Below are 21,221 nucleotides of genomic sequence, written 5' to 3'. Positions count from 1 at the left end.
ATCAATGCTTAAGCATCTGGAAAGTTAGGCATTAGCAAAATATTCAGCCTGAGTGATAGCAGGCCTCTGATAAATACTTGCCAAGTGACTTGAACACACCTACATTCTCCTCTATGATTCTTTTTTTTTAGAGAATATGCTTAAAATATATGGAACCTAAATGAAATTTTCCAAAGGCATGACAATAGTAATAATGACATATCATTAATCTACCTCATATAAGTATTGATAAACCTTTTCTTGATTCTTAACTAAAAATCTCACACAATTTTAAAAGATCTCAATGAATAATTTTAAGATTTGTTGCACTTTTAATGACCGGGAAGGCTGTTTTCAGAAAAGCATTCAATTACTTCTATTAAGACTGTAGTTTCTTTCTTTCATGTGAAATTAATTTGGTTACTGTCAGATGCCAGACTGGGAATATAATTTATAACTGGTACATATTCTTGCAGTTTAATGGCCTGAGTTCTTCTTGAACATTTAAACTGAAAATTGATATATAATGTCACCCTGGTAAATGATAACGATGAAACATTTCCTGCTTTGTAAGTAGAGCTGAAAATCATCACAGTAAGTTTCTTTTCCCTTTTGGTAAAATTCCTTTCTTTACCCCGTGAGACACGTTGGTTTCCCAAGTTATGAATTCAGTTTCTTTTGTTTGTTCTAGCCACTTAGTTTTTCTTATTACAACCTGTTTAATTTTTAATTTCTCATTAAAAGTAAATATGGCTAATTTTCCTATCCATATTTCAAGAGGTCTTCCATTTCTCTCTGTCACAACCTTGATATAGCACTATCTGGTGTGTATTACTACATAATTAAAACACCATGTTTTTTTTGTTTTTTTGTTTTTCCTCATAAACAGAGCACTTCCAGGACAAGGTAACTGTTTAACAAACCACTACAGCACGAATTTAAATAAGTTTGGTTTCTTTCTTCTTCTCCTCACCCTGCTCCTCCCTCTGTTTTATTTGCTCTCTCCACGTTTTCAGAAGAGCAGTCTTTGGTGAAGATTTTAACCGACAGCCAGATCTTCTAGGTAGTTCTAATCCTTGTGGCTCGCACTGCAGGTAGCACTGAAACTTGTAAATTGTCGTGAACCTTGTAGTGTTCATGGAACCTACTGACACCAGAGTGACAACCCTGTGGACGCTCTTATCAACAGAGCCCTTGTGGAAGTAGAAGTCAAAACAGTCAGGGTTAAAATGCCATGTTTTTTTAATCAAATAGTTCTGGCAAAGCAACCTATTAATACGTTTTAAATGGATCAGAGGTTTATTCCTGTACAGTTGAGATAAATGTTACAACACTCTTCTGGAAGTAAATGATAAGTGGAATAATATGTACAGTGCTTTGGGGAAGGTTGCTGCAATTGTAGGAAAAATACTTAGGGATGAATGTATCATAGACCTTTTCAGTCAGTCTTGTTTATTTTATAATGTAGATATATTCAGCATGCTCATCTTGAGTCAATGGACGAACACTTATTAAGCACTGACTGTATACGAGTCACTATGCTAGGATCTGGGTATTCAGTGGTGATCAAAATAGATAGTTCTGCCCTCAGCATTTATGCTATAATCTTGGAGCTCCCTGTGTGGGAGCACCCGGGTGGTTGGATCATAGTGACCAAGGCAGAGACCAGCGTGAGCTGAGACCAGAGGGGTAGGCAGGACAGTGGTAAGCACGAGTGTGTAGTTACGGTCAAGAGTTTGGACTTCATTCCAACTGTAACGATAAGCCATTGAAGGCTTACTGCAGGGGAATCCCACTTTAGTTTTATAAAAATTACCCTGAGCAGTAGTGAAAAATGGTTGTTGGGTAGAAGAGGAGAAGCAGAGTTTATGTTGTAATCCAGGCAAGTTATAATGGTGGCTTAGACTAGAGTAGTGGCTCTAGAGCTAGAAAGAGGTAGATGATACAAATAGTTTGGAAGAGTTAGCAAAGTGTGGTGGATGGGATTTGGGGGAAGCAGAGTGAAGAGGGAGAAGGATGTGTCGAGGATGTTGTCTGTATCTCCAACCTGAACAACTGGGTAGCTGGAGATTCTGTGTCCTGAGATCTGGCACATGGGAGGAGGGGTAGACTTGGAAGGGACTGTCCAGTGTTCAGTTTGGGGCATGTTGAATGTGAGGGGGAGGATATGTTTACAAGGCGGGGGGTGGGGATGGAGTGCAAGGACCAGCCTACTCTTCCTCGCGCTGGTGTAACTGGTTATGGGCTGAGTACAGGTTAGAATAACAAGTCACTTTCAAAACCAAACACATTGCACTGGTTTCCAGCTTATGACTCATGCCTCTATGCTTTCTGCTACAGCTCAGCTCTCTAAAAATATCTATGTAATTATGGGCAGGATGAAACAATATTCATCTTACAGTAAGATGTGTGCCTGCCTGGCCCACAAAGTCAGGTTACAGGTTTGATCTTCACAGGAACCAGTTAGATTTTCTGTTATCTTGTTACAAACAGGCTACATCCCTCACCTTGGATGGCTGACTTGATTACTTATTAGGAAGGAAACTGGGCCATAGAGCTGGTTTGAAATAGTGTCGATTTATCTTCGCTACTTAAAACTACGGTCTAGTGGCCTTTTGGAAAACAGAGCCCAACCTATATTATGCACTTCTCACATTGGTTATGGTTCTATCTGCCTTTATGTTACGCATACCACATCATTTTATTCAACTTGTGATTTTCTGCAGCCAGTATTTTTATTTCCTTCAACAAATAGAAATGATAGAAATGGGCCATTTAGGGGCCGGGATTGCAAGTGTTTTGGTCTTTGCTGTACCTCTAATGCCTGGCACAGGGCCTGGCATGCATTTGGCACTTGATATTTATTTTAAAAACTAAGTGATTGAGGAATGGCCGAATAGTCATTCTGTAAGAAGGAGGGCGAATTCAGTTTTGGGAAATCAAGAGATCAGGTGGACTGTATTCTTCCTACAAGGTTGTGTCCCTGAAATCTGCAAAGTCAAAGCTGTAAAACGTAAATTTGGGAGCCATCCTGATAAAAAGAATTACAGAACCCATGAGAGTGGAATTCCATAAGTGTATGCAAAATAGCGTAGAATAAGAATAGAGCGAAACTGAGAAGCAGAGGAAGGGGAGTTGGGAGGAGGCAGGAACGTGCAGGAGAGCACAGCGTCCCAGGCAAGAAGGAGCAGCCAGCAGTGGGGAGATAGAGCTGAGGGTTAATGTGAGCCTGGGCGCACAGTGTGAGACAAGCTTGGGGAAATTCCACTGTCCTTTTGTTTATACTCTCCACCACTAACGATTCCAGTCGAGAGGGGACTTTTTCTTAAGCAAAGACGTAATTATGTTTGATTTTCTGCTGTGCGTAGCCTGCCATCATAGGACACTGTACTGATATTGAAGGGCTTATTTTGTGATTTCTTATAAGCTGGTTACTTAATGATCAGGCCCATATCTTTCCATTGCTCCTGTTACAGGTAATGATGTTTGATATATATAATTATCTAGGGGAATTGAAAACATGTCACAGTAGTTGGAGATCTGAAAATCAACCTGAACATCAAGGTGAAAAATATAGACTATTTCTCCAAAATTATCTGGGAGCATTTCAGGTGAAATTTTATTAAATTCTCTAGTTCATGAGAACGCTACAAAGCTATAATAATAAGCCCTGGCAATAAAGAAACTTGGGGTTGTGCTAATAATGGGGGTGCACCCATAACACATACGTATATATAATATTTTCTTGGGCGTTTCTTTTGGGTGTGAAGTTGGTAAGAATCCCTGTGTGGAGAGGGATGGGGAGTACATTTGAGTCTTATTATTCGAATGTTAACGTTGCAAAGACTTTTTCTCCTAAGTGAGATTACTTTATAGTAATGAATAAAAGTAGCTACTATTTATTCAGTACCTACTTTGTTCCAGACATGTTACAGTAATCCTGAGAAGGAGGTATGATTTCTAATTTAAAGTGAAGAAATTGAAGTTTAAGTAATTTACCGTAGATCTCAGGGCTAGTAAGTAGGAATCTAGCTGTTTTTTACTCTAAAGCCCATGCACTTTCTAATGTGCTGTCTGAATGAGAACCTTTAGGGTATCAGAGTGCGTTATATATTTGATTGGAGCCAAGATAGCTCCACAGGGAAATCAGAAAACCATTAGATGAGAACTTTTTCAGCATCCTGTCCCCTAATCTGCCTATTTACCCATATCTGCACCTGAAATTCTTCTTCCTTCCTGTTATGATGGACAAGGCTATTCCCTCTAAGGACTTGATTCTTTTTCTCTTTTGCATCTTTAGTCTGTGTCTCTTTCTTTACTAGCTTTTTCCCATAAGCATAACCTAGACCTTTTCTGAAGCAAATACCTTCTGTATTGGTTAGTAATTGCTGTATAACAAACCACTCCAAAATTTGGTGAAGTTAATTTAAAATATCATTTATTTAGCTCACTGTTCTGTGGGTTAACAAATTAGTCTGGGCTCAGCTGGATTTACTTATGCATTTGTGGTCAGCTGCTGGTCAGCTAGACCACTTTGCTTCTGAGGCATTAGCTGGTCAGTGGCCAGGGCCATCAGGGTGACTAGAGCATGTGTCTTTCATCATCCAGTAGGCCAGCCCGGACTTGTCCGCATGGTTGCCTAGGAGGGTTTCAAGAGAGAGCAGAAGCCTGCAAATCATCTTGAGGCCTAGATTCGGAACTAGTGTCGCTTGCTTTTCATTATGTCAACCAAAGCAGGTCACAAGGCCAGCGCAGGGCATGGAGAAGTAGACCCGTGAATATGGCACTCTTCCTCGTGGGTAAATCCAATCTACCCTTCAAGACCACCTCAGGCTGAGTTGTGTGCCTTGGGTCTGGGCTTCCTCTGTCCCTGCATTTAGAACATTGTGTGGCAGTTGTTGGTTTACTTCTTAGTAGAAAATGAGCTCCTTAAAGACAGCGACTGTGGTTTAATCCAGGATTTGGCTCATAGTAGGTAACTTTTAAAAGTGGAAATTTTTCTGAAAATAAAGCAGTCTAGCAGTTGACATCTGGCGATATGGCATAGAAGATAATATATGCTTGCATTTTAAGACTTGCTTGCTAATGTTGAAGAACTTTGGAGCAGACTCTATCTAATATATAAATATCGAATATTTCTTTAAAAAAGTGAAGGGGTGAAGAATTCTCTCCAGCATTCTGAGAAGAAATAATTATTAAATATTTGCGCACTATCTTTGTATGTTTTTTTGTTAGGTTATAAGTTTGTTTATAAGGAAGACAAGTTACATTTTCATGGCATATTTGTCAGCAAAAGCATACCCATCCATTAACTGGTCCACTGGGATCTGGGATGACATTTCTCCTTTAGGATGTAAAATGAGGAGGGACATCAGCCAGTGTCCTGGGCGTTACTCTGGAAGACACAGAAAATAATGCTTCTGTTAGATGGGAGATGAGATATACATAATGTAAGCCCATCTTTTAAGTGAGCACGTCTTGTCACTGTCCTAATTCTCAATTGATGGATTTTCATGTGCCTTTTATTTTACATCTTAGGCTCAGCTGCCTCTGTATCTTCCCAGATTCCTCACGTCTGACCACATTTTCCCGTCACAGGCTTGATATCTAACCATGCAGCGGAGGTCAAGAGGAATTAACACTGGGCTGCTCCTGCTCCTTTCTCAAATCTTCCACGTTGGGATCAACAATATTCCACCTGTCACCCTAGCAACCTTGGCTCTCAACATCTGGTTCTTCTTGAATCCTCTGAAGCCGCTGCTGGGCTCCTGCCTTAGCGTGGAGAAGTGTTACCAGCAAAAAGACTGGCAGCGCTTACTGCTTTCCCCTATTCACCACGTGGATGATTGGCACTTGTATTTCAATATGGCTTCCATGCTCTGGAAAGGAATTCATCTGGAAAGAAGACTAGGAAGTAGATGGTTTGCCTACGTCATCACCACGTTCTCCCTACTCACTGGGGTGGTGTACCTGCTCTTGGAATTTGCTCTGGCAGAATTTATGGATGAACCTGACTTCAGAAGGAACTGTGCTGTAGGTTTCTCAGGTAAGGCAGATGCATTTCTAAGGTAGTCCGCGTGAAAACAGCCAGGGAGGTGCAGCTGTTGTCATGTTTTGAAGCAGGGGTCCCAGTTGGTGAGGGAACTGAATTCTGAGTGGCTAAGCGCTGCTGGGGCTTGGATTTTGGCGAATAGGCTGATTGGAGCACAGGAGAGACATAGATTTTGCTGTTTCCCATTATGCCGCGTCATTCACTCTTGGACAGTTGAGACTAGGGTCTGCCCAAAGGTAGTTTTGTAGGAGACGTGGTCCTGGAAATATGCACTGGCTCCATTATGGTGGGACGAGGGAGAGAGGCACTGGTGTACTTGTGGGAGTTCCCTAAAAAGATGGGTATGCATCTCAATAACGCCATTAAAATAAATGCACCATACCCTACAATGGCATGCTCACTGTGTTTTCAGAGCCGTGATAGTCTTTATACATAATTCATGCTGTTTAATTAATGTAACAGGTCCTTAGGGAGGTGGCCTTGTCTTGATTTTGTAGATGAGGAAGCTAAGGCCCAGAGAAGTCAGGTAACTTGCTCAAGGTTACACACCTCATAAGTAACGGAGCTGGGATTTGAACCCAGTCTTCGTGGCTTTAAACACGTGTTACATTGCCTCTCACTGTTCCCCTCACTAGTTCTTTTTTTACATTTTTCTCATAGGACTAAATTGCCATCAGGACTTAAAATAGGTATTGTGAAAATTAGCATGTGAAGGGTAGGAGGGAAATAGTCCTGAAACCAAAGGAGATCAAACCCTTCCCTGTATTGTCCCTGCCGTCCTTACCCCTTCCCTCTAAGGTGCATCCTCATGCATCTGATTGTGTGAGAAGAAAGGAAATAAGCCCTGCCTTCAATATGTCTTTCCATAGGAGCTAGAAAACTACACGTTAATGATATTTTTTAAATTGAGTTAAAAATCACATAAAATGAATGATTTTGAAGTTTACAGTTCAGTGGCATTTAGTATTGCACCATTGCGGGTGTCTTATTCCCATTTTATGTGTTATATATTTAGTAGCATACTCAAAGTCAGTATGAACTTCCGTGTTAAGAAACATCAAAGGAATGATTGCCTTGAAGACTGTCTTTCTACCGAATGCTGGGTTGACTTGAAAGGAATAGAGTATGTTTGGAAGCAAAAAGCTGGATGTAATGGAATAATCATTTTCACTTTCAGCTAGTTTTCTTTGTAAGTGTTAATCATCTCCACATTTGGATTGTTGATATTTATATGCTCTTTATCCTTTTTTAGGAGTTTTGTTTGCTTTGAAAGTTCTTAACAACCATTATTGCCCTGGAGGCTTTGTCAACGTTTTGGGCTTTCCAGTACCCAGCAAATTTGCTTGTTGGGCAGAACTTTTGGCTATTCATTTCATCTCGACAGGGTAAGTGTTTACTCTCAGAGAATACAAATGAAGAACCTGATGTTCCATAGAGAAAGAATTATAGTCATACTGAGGTAATCAATTGTCTTTTACAGTGAAGTTTGTTCTTTAACTATAAGGACAGAATCCAGCTTAATGGTTTTAATGTCAGATATTCCCGTGTTTGAATCTAGTCAGCTACTGAGCTGAGTGATTTTGATGTATTTGTCTTATCTGAGTTTCCATTTCCTCACCTTTTAAGTTGAACCTGGTACACAGATTTGGGGATTAATATTAACCAGCCTGTCAATTAATTAATTCTAATAACAATAATCCAAAGAGACACATAGAAACCACATAATTAGAAAGATACGAAATCAAAAGGTATGTTGGTCCAGTGCTTTTAAGCCATTTTAGTTGTGAAGTCTCTTGGTGGTAGACTCTTTAAACAAAAGACTTTACTCACAATTTTGATATAGAAAATGGATCAACTCTGAACTGTTTTGGGTGGAGAGGAAGCATAGGGCCCCACTCCCTTTGCCTTACCCCTGTGTCACTGACTGCCTTAAGAGGCACCTCCACAGAACCTTAGAGCTCCAGGGAACACAGTTTGGGAATCACTGATGTCTGCGAATTTCCTTTATGGGTGAGGACAGGGAAATTCAGAAGGTTTAGGGACTCATCAAGCCGTGTTGTGGTAGACACTAGACTAGTTAGGATTCAGGCCTCTCGACTCCTGGTCTGGGTGTTCTCGGGGGGGATGGGGGTGAGGTGGGGCGTGCTTTTCCGCTTTGGTTCTTTTCTCTACTTTCTGTTCAGGAAAAAGAGAGTGAATTGTGTTATTTTCCCACCTCTTCCACCAGCTGCACTCCTCTTAATCTGTGTAATGCACCTGGAAGCCTATGGTTTGCTCATTTATTTTTACTTCGGGGACCTGGACGCTGTCTGGAGAAGGGGGAGATTCAGGAAGATTCAGAAAGAAGTAAGGAGGATATTTTTCTGCTGCTGTGCTTTCCAGACAGGAGCTTTTTCCCTCAGCTTTCCGTTTGTGTGACCGCGTTGGGTGTCATACTTTATTTGAGAGTATTCTCCTTGGGCTGTGTGTCAGCCCAGTAGCCTTGAGTCCTTCTTTAATGCTAATTTCCCATCATGGGCAGCCATTGCCAGCTGGTCCGTAAAAGGCAGTGATGTGGCCACTGAACACCACTCATTTGCAACTGTATTGTTATCTTGTGACAGTTCCACGAAGAAAGCCTAACAAAATCTTCAAAGTTTTCTTTGAAAAAGGGTCCGGTAATGTCTGTCCCTTATCTGAACAGCCCTCTCTATACCTTGTCACTCACAGCTCCCTGACTTGCTTGATGTGACTCGGTTCTCTGTGGAGACCAGAGACTCTTGTGTGTGAGCGCAACACCCAACATTCATATGAAAATCACTCTCTCTGGTACTTGAACTTTTATTCTGTAATGAATCCATTGAACAGCAGTGCCTTTAATAGTCTCATGCAACTATTTCTGAAGACTCCATCGCGCATTTTATTTTTTTAGGGTCCCCCCCCCCTTTACATAGATAAGGGATGGTTGCATTTTTATGTAATATGCTTATTCTGCGTGGAGGGACCTGATATTCTGAGCTTGGGAATTAAATGGAATTTCCTTTGAAGTTTGAAAGACGAAATCTTTTGGTTTTTAAGATTTGACTACTTTGAATGATAAACTTCTGATATCCAGGCATCTGCTTATGCATGTGTCCATTAAAGACGGAGCTGAACACTGGTCCAGGAAACCATGCTTTTTGAGATGGATCTTGGAAGGATGGGGGAAACCAGAGCTCTCTGGGCTCTGCATTGTTATTCTCCTGGTGGTTGTCAATTAGAGTTTTCATTGGGAAAACACTGTAAATCTTTACAACAAAGCCTGCTTTATCGACGGACTTAATGAGCTGCCCTTTGGGAGAAAAAAAAACCTGCCAGGCAAACATTTGGTGGACCTCTGTGTTTTATGAAAGCCAGAGAATTAGTAATTTCCCCAGTTAGGGAGTTTTATGGAGGGAAGCCACTCCAAACAGCCAGCCGTTGGTTCAGCACTGTGAGAGGTTATGGACCTGACCAGCAGAGTGATGTAATCGCACTCCTTTGCTGGAGCTTTTGCTTTTACACTTCTCGTGTGTCCCTTGTTTCAGTGACATCTTTGCCTCACATGGTCTTTTACTTTCCCTGCATGTCCTGGGGCCCTGGTAGGTGGTTGTGTTTAAAGAAGTGACCCTGCTCCCAAGGTGGCACAGTGGGGAGGTGATTGCGAAATTCTAATTTTCACCTTAAAGCTCAAATTTTATCACTGACAATAAATATCACTAGTTGTTTTTTTGTTTGTTTGTTTGTTTTTGTGGTACGTGGACCTCTCACCGTTGTGGCCGCTCCCGTTGAGGAGCACAGGCTCCGGACGCGCAGGCTCAGCGGCCATGGCTCACGGGCCCAGCCGCTCCGCGGCATGTGGGATCTTCCCGGACCGGGGCACGAACCCGTGTCCTCTGCATCGGCAGACGGACTGTCAACCACTGCGCCACCAGGGAAGCCCTCTTTTTTCTTTTTAAATGTGCATGTGTGCCTGTGAAAAATACAGTGACTACTGGTACTCTTTGGAGTCACCGTCTTGATTCATTTGATTCAAGCAGCCAAGGCACAAGCAGTTGGACCCACCATTGCTTTTATACCACTAATGCAAACATCAACACGTGGAAAATGGCACATGATACCTCAGTATAATTATGAAAATAGTTCTGACTTCATGAACTGCTGGAAGGGCCTCTGGGACCTCCAGTGGCCCACGGAGCACACTTTGAGAATCGCTGCTCCCAGCTCTCATGCTGCCTCTCTAGCACTACTCTTGACCGTTTCTTAGCTTGTATGAAAGGAAAGATAGGGAGCTTCATGCAGTCAGGGATGGCAGAGAAAGGGAAGCAGTGAAGTATGTGAGAACATATATTGTATAACCACTGAAATTGCTAATTAACAGTTACTAATTAGCATGAACTGTTAACACTGTCTGGAGGAGAATGGCCACTTGTCACTCTCATTACAGGGACTGACTATAAGATCTGCCTGTGTTCCACACAGGACAGAATTCCTTAGATGCAGGGAACTCCCGTCCTACTTTCAGTTCTCTCCTTGCGTCTGCTTACGTTTTGTGCTAAGGTGCTTCTGGCATATTCATCTAAAATGCAACATACAGTTCTTTCTTCCCCAGTAGTACTGAGATAGGGAATATAAAAGGAAAGTGCATTCGGCTGGCATATACTGTTTGAGTGTCAGTTGACACCCCTGTGGATCTAGCTACGTAGTAGTCTATTGGATTTTTGCCTTGGGAATTAGAACTGAGGTTGGGGAATAACAATTTGGAAGATGACGGTAACACCATCTGCTGTCCCACGTGTTCTTTTAGAACTTTGCCGCTCTACCTAGAGGTGGGGTCCGGTGTGCCTCCCCCTGAACTGGGTGGATTTGTGACGCAGTGTGATCAGTAGGTGGCAGCAGAAGTGCCATGTTAATTCTCAGGCAAGAAGTTTCTTGCCTTGTGAGCTGAAACACTTGCCCATGGAGCCCATGTTCCCTGATTGCACCATGCTACGAGGAAGTGGCGCGTGACATGTGAGTGAGTGGCCATTATATACAGCCATGAGTCCCCTCAGCCTCAACATTGTGGAGCAGAGACCTGTCACCCCCTGTGCTTTCTGAATTCCTGACCCGCGGAATCTGTGAGTGGAAGAAAACAAGTGTTGTTTTATGTCACTACATTTGGGGAGATTTGTTCTACGTAATGTCAACGAGTTGAATGAAAAAAAAGGGAGGGGAAACTAGAATGAAAAGCAAAGGAGTACAAGGGGCAGTGTTTGGGCAGTGGGGGAGAGAGCCAAGGATGGAGGCCTGGGGAGGAATCCATGCTGAGATGCTGTGGTACCACGAGTCATAACATCACCACTCATCAAGTAGCAGGGCTTTAAAGCAGTGGTTGGCAACTGTGGGTTCTAATCCTTTAAAACGTTCTGAAATCAATGTAGTGGGTCACAACCAGCATTTGAAAGAGAGAGAGAGAGAGGGAGGGAGGAAGGAAGGAAGGAAGGAAGGAAGGAAGGAAGAGAGGGGAGTGGGAGGGAGGGAAGGAAGGAGAAAGATGGATTAGTGTTGAATGTGGTAAGGGTATGATTTCAAGGAACTTTTGTTTTAGCTATATGTATGTGTGTGCTGTATTTCTAAACATGTACTTTTATTGTGGGACAGAGTACAAAGATTTTGGGAGGTGTTGCTTTAAAGCAGCTACTAGTTGCTTAAACTGGAGTTAAATACATTTATAGGATCAGAGACATTTATTGCCTTCAGCGAAAGAGGATTAGATTGCCGGGTCTTTGGTGGCATGAGATGAACAGGCTGTGACTCCAGATTTCTACTAATTTATTGTCTTTCATTAGAATAAGTGCTGGTTTACAAGACTTATCAATGACTGAGTGAGCTCTCAAGATAGCTGTCTGTATATGGAGATGTATGCTAACAGATTTAGACTTCACCTAAACCAGAAATGCTAGTAATGGTCGTTCAGTTATAAAGTTATTCGTAAAAATCCTTTGAGAATTCAAGAGAAAGGGGTTACCTAGAGCAAAGGAGACAATGAAGTGTAAAAGTTACCACATTTTCCCAAAAAGTATAATATTCCTCTCCAAGCCTTTTAAATGTAGACGTATTCAATAACTTAGTAGAAAATAAAACAAAACCTGAATGGATATAGGGTTAAAATATACATTGGGAGTTTGTGTAAGCAAGCAAGTGGCAAATAGGTAAATCCAGTGATACTTAATTGTGCTTTGGAGAGAATGCTCCTTTGACAAAAATGGCCTGATGGATGAGAGCTAAGCAGGAACTGTGGTCTTCTCAGGGCTGGGGCCGTGTTATGGCAGCCCATGGAGAGGAGAGAGGGCTGCTGTCTGAGATTCCTGTTCTTCAAGGGCGGATTAAGTTGTTTTTCAAGAAGTTATATTACACAATTGCATCTTTTGTTTTGTATCTACTGGGACGGTTGCATTTTTCTACTAAACTTGGATGACAAATGTTGCATATATAGAATTGATACTCACCCTCTGTCTTATTTCACGGAAACATGTTTTCACAGCCTGTTAAAGAGTTCAGTTTGAATCAATGTCCCAGGACTCTCCTGAGCAGATTTTTCTTCTGCATTCCTCGGATGTCCATTGGTATATTTCCTCCCTTTTCCCTTTACAGACTCCTGTAAAGGAAGGTTATATGAGTTACATAAAGGAGTTAGTTAATTTGTCCGTCTCCAGGAGGGCTTCCAGTTGACCAGGACTCAAGGTGAGAGCAGTACTTAACCAAAGCAGTGATTCCCTTGAGTTAGGTTTTACGAGATGAGAATGAGAAATTTCGAGGCAGAGAACTTTCCCTCCCACTAGAATTGGAACTCTTCGAGGGAAAGGGAGTGTGTAAATCATCTCTCTAGCTCTGGAGTCCAAGTTTGTGGCAAGAGAGGAGACCCAGCCTTGTCCTGAGCCCATCCCTGACCACCGTAGGAAGAGCTTCAAGCTAAATAGGAGGTGCATTAGGAACAGAAAAGAACTGTATCTGACTACTAAGTTTCTTCTTTCTTTTATAAGAGATTTAATGTAACAATTTCTTTAAAAAACTGGTTATATTACGTAAAGAATTAAACTGAAAAGAAAGCAGTAGCTGAACGAGAGTGTAACCTAATTTCTCAGCTCCTAACTGAAAGAACAATATATTCATTGTAGAAAAGTTGACGATATATAAAGTATGATAAAGAAAACAAATTGCCCATAGTCTCCTTCCCAGAGAAAACTCCTTTTAGCATTCTGCCATCACACACCCCTTCCCTTATACGCAATTATATTTCCTATTTTCTCATTTAACTTGTTATAAGCAACAGCTCTTCAAAAGCCTCAGTTTTAATGGTGTATAATGATTCCTTTATTTTCTCATTCACTAATTTTACACGCTAGTTTTATTACCTAATCGTCCAAATTATAAGTGAGGATGTCTATCAAAGCATTATTTGCTAGTCTTGGCTCCCAGGTCTGAATATGTCCTCAGAGTAGATTTCCAGAATTAGAATAATGGATTTGAACTATTTTCATGGCACTTTTATACATTTTACCAACTTGCTTTCTATAAGTTTGTTCTAGTTTATAGCCTACCAACAGCATATGAAAGTGTCTGCTTCCCCACTTCTTGGCCAGTCTGAATATTTGCTGTAAGGTTTTTGGAAATCTGATATGTAACAAAAATTATTCTCTTGCTGTTATTTACACTTCTATTGTTAGTGAAATGGGACAACTTTTTATTTCCTTTTCAGTAAGTTATATTTCCTTGTCTGTGATTTGTCTTTGTGTCCTCTACATATTTGCAGGATGCTATAATTGTTCGTTGTTAGAGTGATGATACTGAATTTCAAGGGGTTCTTATTAGATTATATATACTAAGAAACCTTAAGTACACAGTACAATTTTGAGTTCTATAAATAATAACTTAGCCAATGTCTATGGGGATTTTTTTTTTTGGCTGATATGAATGGATAAAGATTTATTCTAAACTATAGCTAAGAACAGAAAGTCTTTTACACTGAAAATCAAGAAATGATATGATAGGTTGTTTTGGGAGTAGATTGAAGACAGGATTTATTTATTTATATGTTTTAAATAAATTTTATTTTTTAGAATGGCTTTATAGATTTACAGGAAAATTGTGAAGAGATACAGAAAGCTCCCACATAACCTGCACCCAGTTTCACCTAATTTTGACATCTTAACATTAGTATGGTATATTTGTTACAGTTGATAAGCCAATATGACACATTATTGTTAACTAAACTCCGTGCTTTATTCAGATTTCCCCAGTTTTCATGTGATGTCCTTTTTCTGTTCTAGGTTCTTATCTGGAATACCACATGACATTTTATGTATCCTTAGGCTTCTGTGTTAGTCAGCTTGGGCTGTCATAACAAAATACTGTAGATTGGCTGGCTGAAACAACAGAATTTTATTTTCTCACAGTTCTAGAGGCTAGAAGTCCAAGATTAAGGTGCCAACATGGTTGGAGTCTGGCAAGGACTCTCTTCCTGGCTTGTATATGGATGCCTTCTTACTGTGTCTTCACATGACAGGGGGAGAGACAGAGAGAGAGAGAGTGCATGAGAGCATGCCATCATGAGAATCCCACCCTCATGACCTCATCTAAACAGAATTATCTCCTAAAGTCCCCATCTCCAGATATCATCACATTGGGAGTTAGGGCTTCAACATATGAATTTGGGTAGAGACAAAATTCAGTCCATAGCAGCTCCTCTTGGCTGTGACAATTGGTTTTATTTTTAATGAAGAGTTGTAAGATATCACTCCTGAATGTCCATGTGTATAAGCATTAACTTCCTTTTATTTGCCCTCTTGTAACCCAGAAGTAGTGTTCAGTTAGCCATGTAGCATGGTTTCTAAGCAAGTTTTAATTTAGGTGTATGGACACATCTTGTCTTCTGTTAAATGGAACTGCTGTGGCTCCACTGTAAAATGTGCATGTCATACACAGAGGTAGATATGAGAAATTTCCATCCTGACTAGAGCACACCAGCCTGGAGGACTCCTGCTGTCTGTAAGTTACTCAGACCTTGTTTCAGGCCTGCTTCACCCAATTGGCTGGCTCAGAACAGCAGGGAAGAACAGTAGGTAGAAATAAGGAAGCAACTGTTTTTCCCGTTGAACACAGAGTTGTCTGGAATAAGGTTCACTACTCACGTTGAAACTAATTGGCCATCATGCTGTGATGTAATTGTGGATGTGTGGATGATAGCACTTACCCAATCTGTACTTAACTAACTAGGCTTGTTAATGGTCAATTCTGGTGACTTAGTGACAGGTGCAAGACTTGGATTTACTGTATTGGATGTCTCAGGTAATGACAACTGGAGGCTCTTTTTAAAAGATAGAATTTTTTAAAAATCAAAGAAAAGTCATACGCCCTAAGTTAAAAGGTGATATCAATAAGTACATCTTATTAAATTAAAGAGATCTGTATAATGTGTGTTACAGGAAAAAGGGTGTTTTTTAATCTGAGAAGTTAATTACCAATTGTAGCAATTATTTTGAGTTGACTTTTTTTCTTACTAATATTTTTTTTAATGAAAAAAAAGAACCCTGTGAAGCACATTTATTTCCCTTTGGAGTATTTAGAATATGCACTTTGGTCTGTTTGGAATTTTTTTTTTCAGGAGACACTATTGGAGATAAATGTTACAACTTTCACTCTCAATTAATAAGATGATAAATCACATCTCTGGAACTTGCTGATGTATTTTCTTAATTCTTCCCGTTTCAGTATAAGGAGGAATGTTTTTAAATAGAAAGTTCTTTATATTTGTTAATTTCCCCCTTCCTCTTCTGCAGTATTAAGCGATTTTTAGTTAAAAGTCTTGGGAGTTAAATAGTCAAGAGGACTGTTTTCCATTTACATTCAGGTTTGGTTCAAATTATACAAAATGAAGACAGTCGGTGCTATGAATTGAAATCATTAGTACGTCAATTATTCTGTGATAACCAGCTGAGAAGAGGCTGTAGACTACTTGAATGTTCCTTCCATTTAAACTTGGCTTCTCATTAGCTTATATGAGAGATGAAATAATTTGATTCTAATTTATCTCTCTTTAAATGAACATTGTTCCCCTCTGAATTCAAGAGTAGAACATTTTAATTTTGTAGTCATTTATAACACACAGGTCAAATAAATAACAAGTTTTATTTCTAGCAACATATCTCTTCTATTATTTATATTACTATAGTTCCTTGATTCTAAGACACACTTTTTTTCCCCTACGTCTTTTTAGGGCAAAATAGGCCACAAACATAATAAAGATAACATCATAAATCAGCGGGGGAAAATAAGGGTTATTTAGCAAATGGTACTTGAAGAATAGTTTAACCATTTGGAAGAAATTAAACTTATAGCTTTAACTCACGGTACTCCAAAACAAATTTCATATAGATTATGTTTAGAAGATTTAAAAAACAGCACCTGAAAAATGTCTAGGAGTGTGTGAGGGAAATTTTTCAGTTCTTGAATTGGGAGGAAATTTCTAAACCTAAAAACAATGAATATAACCTCAAATGAAGTCAAAAGCAACACTTTTTTTTTCCAGGTCCAAATACATTATACATTAAAACGAAAAGCAAAAAAGTTAGAAATATATGTGGAAAAAGAGGATCATATCTTTGCAATGAACAGTAATAACTGCAAGAAAGAAGTCCATCAATAGACAATGTACAGAAAAAAAATTAATCGGTGACTAATAAATGTAAAACATAAAAATCCATTGTTGACCAAATACAGAAAATTAAAATAATAAGCTATTTTACTTATTAAACCAACAAGATTAGAAAATTATTACTGTTGTTAAGAGTTTGGTGAAATGGGAGTTTACATAAACTTCTGATGGGACTGTATCTTGGTACAGACTTTCTGAAAAGTAATTTGATGATCTGTATCAAGAGCTGTAAAAAGTTTATACCCTTTAGTTTGGTAATTACCTTTCTAGGAAATTGTCCAAATTATAACTGTAAATACAAAAAAAATTTTTTTGACGTGACTATATTTATTGTCATGAAGTATTGGAAAATTGGAAACCACTTAAATATCTAGTAGTAGGTAAGTGGTTTAGTAAATCATGTTGTAATAGAATATTATATAGCCATTAAAATGGTATTTTCAGAGGTTATTTTAATGGAATTGGAAGATCATCAAGGTAAGAATAGAGGGAGTTCCCTGGCAGTCCAGTGGTTAGGACTCCACGCTTTCACTGCCGTGGGCCTGAGTTCAATCCCTGGTCAAGGAACTAAGATCCTGCAAGCTGAGCACAGCAGGCCAAAAACACAAAACAAAAGATAAGGGTAGAAAGTAGAATACAAAATATTACATATGATGTGGTTTCAGTTTTTTTCCAAAGTAAGAATAGTCACCAAAAGGACTAAGAAAAGCACATAAAAATATTATTACTTGTTAACGTTATGGAATTATTTATTGTTTTTATTCAACGTTTTTTGGCCAGATCCTCTATGGTGAGCATGCATTATTTACAGTGGAAAAATTGAGTTATTAAAATATTAACAGTAGCATATTTTCATGAGGCTTAACTTACCTGTGCCTCCTAAGTTCCAGGAGGGCAGAGCTATAGTCTGTTCTGTTCGCTGTGTATTCGCAGTGTCTAAAACAGTGCCTGCCCCATCACAGTTACTCAAAAGTGTATGTTTGTTGAATAAAGACAGTTTGGGGTGGCTGGCCCAACTAAAGATAATAGGCAAAGTGTAAATTGTTGAGTTACTGACCCGAGTTCAGAAGTCTAGAGAGGAAAGAAGTCAGATGCAAAACCTGAGTGCTGAGTTAGAAGGCAAAGTCAATTCAAATGGACGAAAAAGAAAACAACACTCAGGAGGCTTGAGAGGCAGCTCAGCAAGGGGGCTAGAATGCTTGAAGCGCCCCTCAGTGCCCAGCAGTGCCTGGGCCCGTCAGCTCAGCCTCATCTTACACAGAGACCACACATTCCTACATGAGATAATAAGATAAACAGGGATTTGTACCAGGCTACAAAGGCAGCTTCAATCACATCTAAAAATAGAGATTTTATAGGCCATATTCTCTGATCACAAAGTAATAATAAAGACTTTAAAAATTAAATATCAGTAAAAGGAAAAAATAAATTCCGATAATCATTCATAATCACTTGGAAATTTAAATAACTCCATGATTAAGAGGAAAGTTAAAAAAAAAAAACCTTTAGAAATGAACAATGAGAGCACTCCATGTCAAACTCTTAAGTGCTTTTTATAATACAGCAAGGAAGTTTTAAAAGTAAATAAATGAAGTCCTCAATTTAAGAAGCTAGAGAAGGAATAAATACAAGACTAGAGGATGAAGAAATTGATAATGATAAAAGCAAAATTTAATAAACTAAAAAGGAAAAAAATGATATAATTGGAGGGCCATATCTTTAAAAAGACGAATCAAATGGACAAGTCTATGGCAGGTTTAATTAAGAAAATTAGAAGGAAAACTTGAAACTGTAGATATGAAAAAGCAGATGTAAGTAGGTATGGAGGAAGCTAAATCAACTTCTAAAAGGATGTATATTTTCATAAAAAAATTTTTTCTGGGGCTTCCCTGGTGGTGCAGTGGTTAAGAATCTGCCTGCCAATGCAGGGGACATGGGTTCGATCCCTGGTCCTGGAAGATCCCACATGCCACGGAGCACCTAAGCCCGTGCACCACAACTACTGAGACTGCGCTCTAGAGCCCACGAGCCACAACTACTGAGCCCGCGCACCACAACTACTGAAACCTGCGTGCCTAGAGCCTGTGCTCCGCAGCAAGAGAAGCCACTGCAGTGAGAAGTTTGTGCCCTGCAACAGAGTAGCCCCCACTCGCCGCAACTAGAAAAAGCCCGCGCAACAGCAACAAAGACCCAACGCAGCCAAAAGTAAATAAATAAATTTATTTAAAAAAATTTTTTTTTCTGTTTTAAGAGATCACTGTTTTTTTATTATTAAAGTTTTGGACTAATATTGTTAAACTCAAAAATTCTTTTTAAAAGAAAACATTATAGAGATTTTATGATCCAAACAATATTGATATATAATCTTTAAAATGTCTTTGAGTTTCTAAGGTGTATTCCAACATCAGTATTGCATCCAAAGTTGTAGAATTTATTTGATGAGATCTTACTGAGTCAGTTTGTGAGGGCTTAGATCCTGTAACTTTTGAGGGAAGATGTCCTAGTGTAACTGACATTGTGCAGATTTTGGTGAAGCAGTTAATTTTACTTTGAGGGTGATATAAATTCATTGTATGATATAAACCAAGTAACTTGAACTCTCAACAAAGGCTCACATTACTTCCTGTTCCTCTGAAGTGATTTTGTGAAGTGTGATGCACCAGTGGGTAAAAATACTTCAGGACTTGCTAATGAAAGACAGAGTATATAGAATCTGCTTTTCTAGCACATATTTTTATAGATGTTGAAAACGGTGTTGTGAAATGATATTTTAAAAGCTGTCAGGTGTGTGTGTTTTTCAAATGAGTTTTAAATAATTCAGTACCATGCAGGCGGCAGAAAAATGGCCTTATAAACTTGCAGTGCTCTTTTGTACTGAATATACTAGTGGAGTCTATGAATTAGAAATGAACACTATTCGATACATCTTTTTACTAATAACCAGTATGGTGTTGATGGAAATTCTCTGTTACTAATGTTTCTCTTTTTGTTTGTTTTTTTTGTATTTTCCCATTAGAGAATTGCCTTAAAGTCGTTTCAGCACAGGTACCACGTGTGTACTTATGGTAGGTTTCTAATAGGGGCCGTGTCTGGTTTATCTAACCTGATCACTGACTCATGGCAGCCTCCTCCCCTTTTCTTCCCTCTTGTGTGCTGCTGAGTGAGGGATGAGGGGAGAGTCCACGTGGAAGACAGTTCACTTTGAATAAGTGTGAGATTCCTAAGAGCTTGCCTACCCGGATAGGTGGTGGCCAAATAACCTTGTGGAATACTAAGTCTCCTCCTTAATTCAGGAGTCTAATTGGGAGTGAAAAAGTAAGGATCATAGGTTATGATGAGTCTTCGTCACATTTCTCATTGACTCATTGCTCCTCTCGTATTTCTCCTGATCTTATCCAGGAAAACTTGTTTATGGGGAAAAGCTAAGTGGCATGTGTGGTCCTCTGTACAGTTCTTCCTCCTGCCAATAAAGAATTGTGGTTTTTCTGAAAGCGGAAGAATTTTCTCCTTCATCATGGTCATTATTATGGTTCGTATTTGGTTTTGTTTTCCTCAGGCATTTTACACTAATAATAGCGGTCTTAGTCATGTTCTGGAGTTATCAGATCTCTAATCTGAGAATCTCAGAGTTAGGCATTAAATGGCTTTCATGGCAAAAGATTGAAGGTGTGTTTGCAGGGATTGAGAAATGGCTCAAGTCACAACCACAGTGATTGGAGGGTTGTAACTAGACACAGGAAGGTTGAAAACACCTGTCTTTAAGCTTTTTGCATTGTAGCAGTAATTTTAAAGATCTGCCCTAAGAAACAGTCAAAGTTCATTTAAAATTCATAAATTCCACTCCCGCGTCTCTCTGAGCACACCACATATGGTTGCTATCAATGTCTTGAGCATACTGATTATACACTATTTAACGCACATTGTTGGCAACGATGTTTCAAATGATACAGGATTGGCTCATTCTGAGTACCGTAGGCCCCCCTTCTCCTCCGAGGATACGTTCCAAGACCCCCAACGGATGCCTGAAATCATGGATAGTGCTGAACCCTATATGTATGTTTTTCCTCTACATACATACCTATGATAAAGCTTAATTTATAAATTAGATACAGAAAAAAATGAACAACAGCAATAATAAGATAGAACAATTATAACAATATACTGTAATAAAAGTTATGTGAATGTGGTCTCTCTCTCAAAATATCTTATTGTACAAATTTAATACCTTTTTCATCTTAACTAAGCGCTTATCATACATTATGATAGCCAAACGTTTGCAGTTTGAGGTGTGACAGCAATACTAGCACAAATTCTTTTTCCTTCTTCACAATTTCATGGACAGAAGATTCATTCTTATCGTAGATTTTAGCAACCTCATCGTACAGTTTTTCCTCTTTATTAAGTTGAGAACTGTCACCTTTTCACTTAAAGGAAGGACTTTATGGCTTCCCTTTGGCAGATCCAAATTGCCAGCATCCCTACCCTTGTGCTTTGGGG

At 39.4% G+C, this 21,221-nt stretch overlaps 1 protein-coding gene across 11 annotated transcripts in view; it reads left to right on the top strand.

Moving 5' to 3' along the window:
- RHBDD1 (rhomboid domain containing 1) overlaps positions 1-21,221 on the top strand; it is a 113,733-nt gene that overhangs the window by 17,312 nt on the left and 75,200 nt on the right. For 7 of the 11 annotated variants that reach the window (XM_022567839.3, XM_089916284.1, XM_089916285.1 and 4 more), the window contains 2 exons: positions 5,518-6,025; positions 7,284-7,416. In XM_022567839.3, the coding sequence (XP_022423547.1) occupies positions 5,593-6,025; positions 7,284-7,416 (566 nt within the window). In that variant the 5' untranslated portion in view covers positions 5,518-5,592. The remainder of the gene's footprint in view (positions 1-5,517; positions 6,026-7,283; positions 7,417-21,221) is intronic. The other 4 variants (XM_022567841.3, XM_022567837.3, XM_022567835.3 and 1 more) reach the window with 1 other exon arrangement.

The sequence above is a fragment of the Delphinapterus leucas genome, chromosome 8, assembly GCF_059928025.1.
Source record: "Delphinapterus leucas isolate spDelLeu-1000000601 "Yukka" chromosome 8, BTC_Dleu_Yukka2, whole genome shotgun sequence".
NCBI lineage: Eukaryota > Metazoa > Chordata > Mammalia > Artiodactyla > Monodontidae > Delphinapterus > Delphinapterus leucas.
Note: the sequence above shows the minus strand (reverse complement) of the source record. Positions and strands in the feature narration are given on the sequence as shown.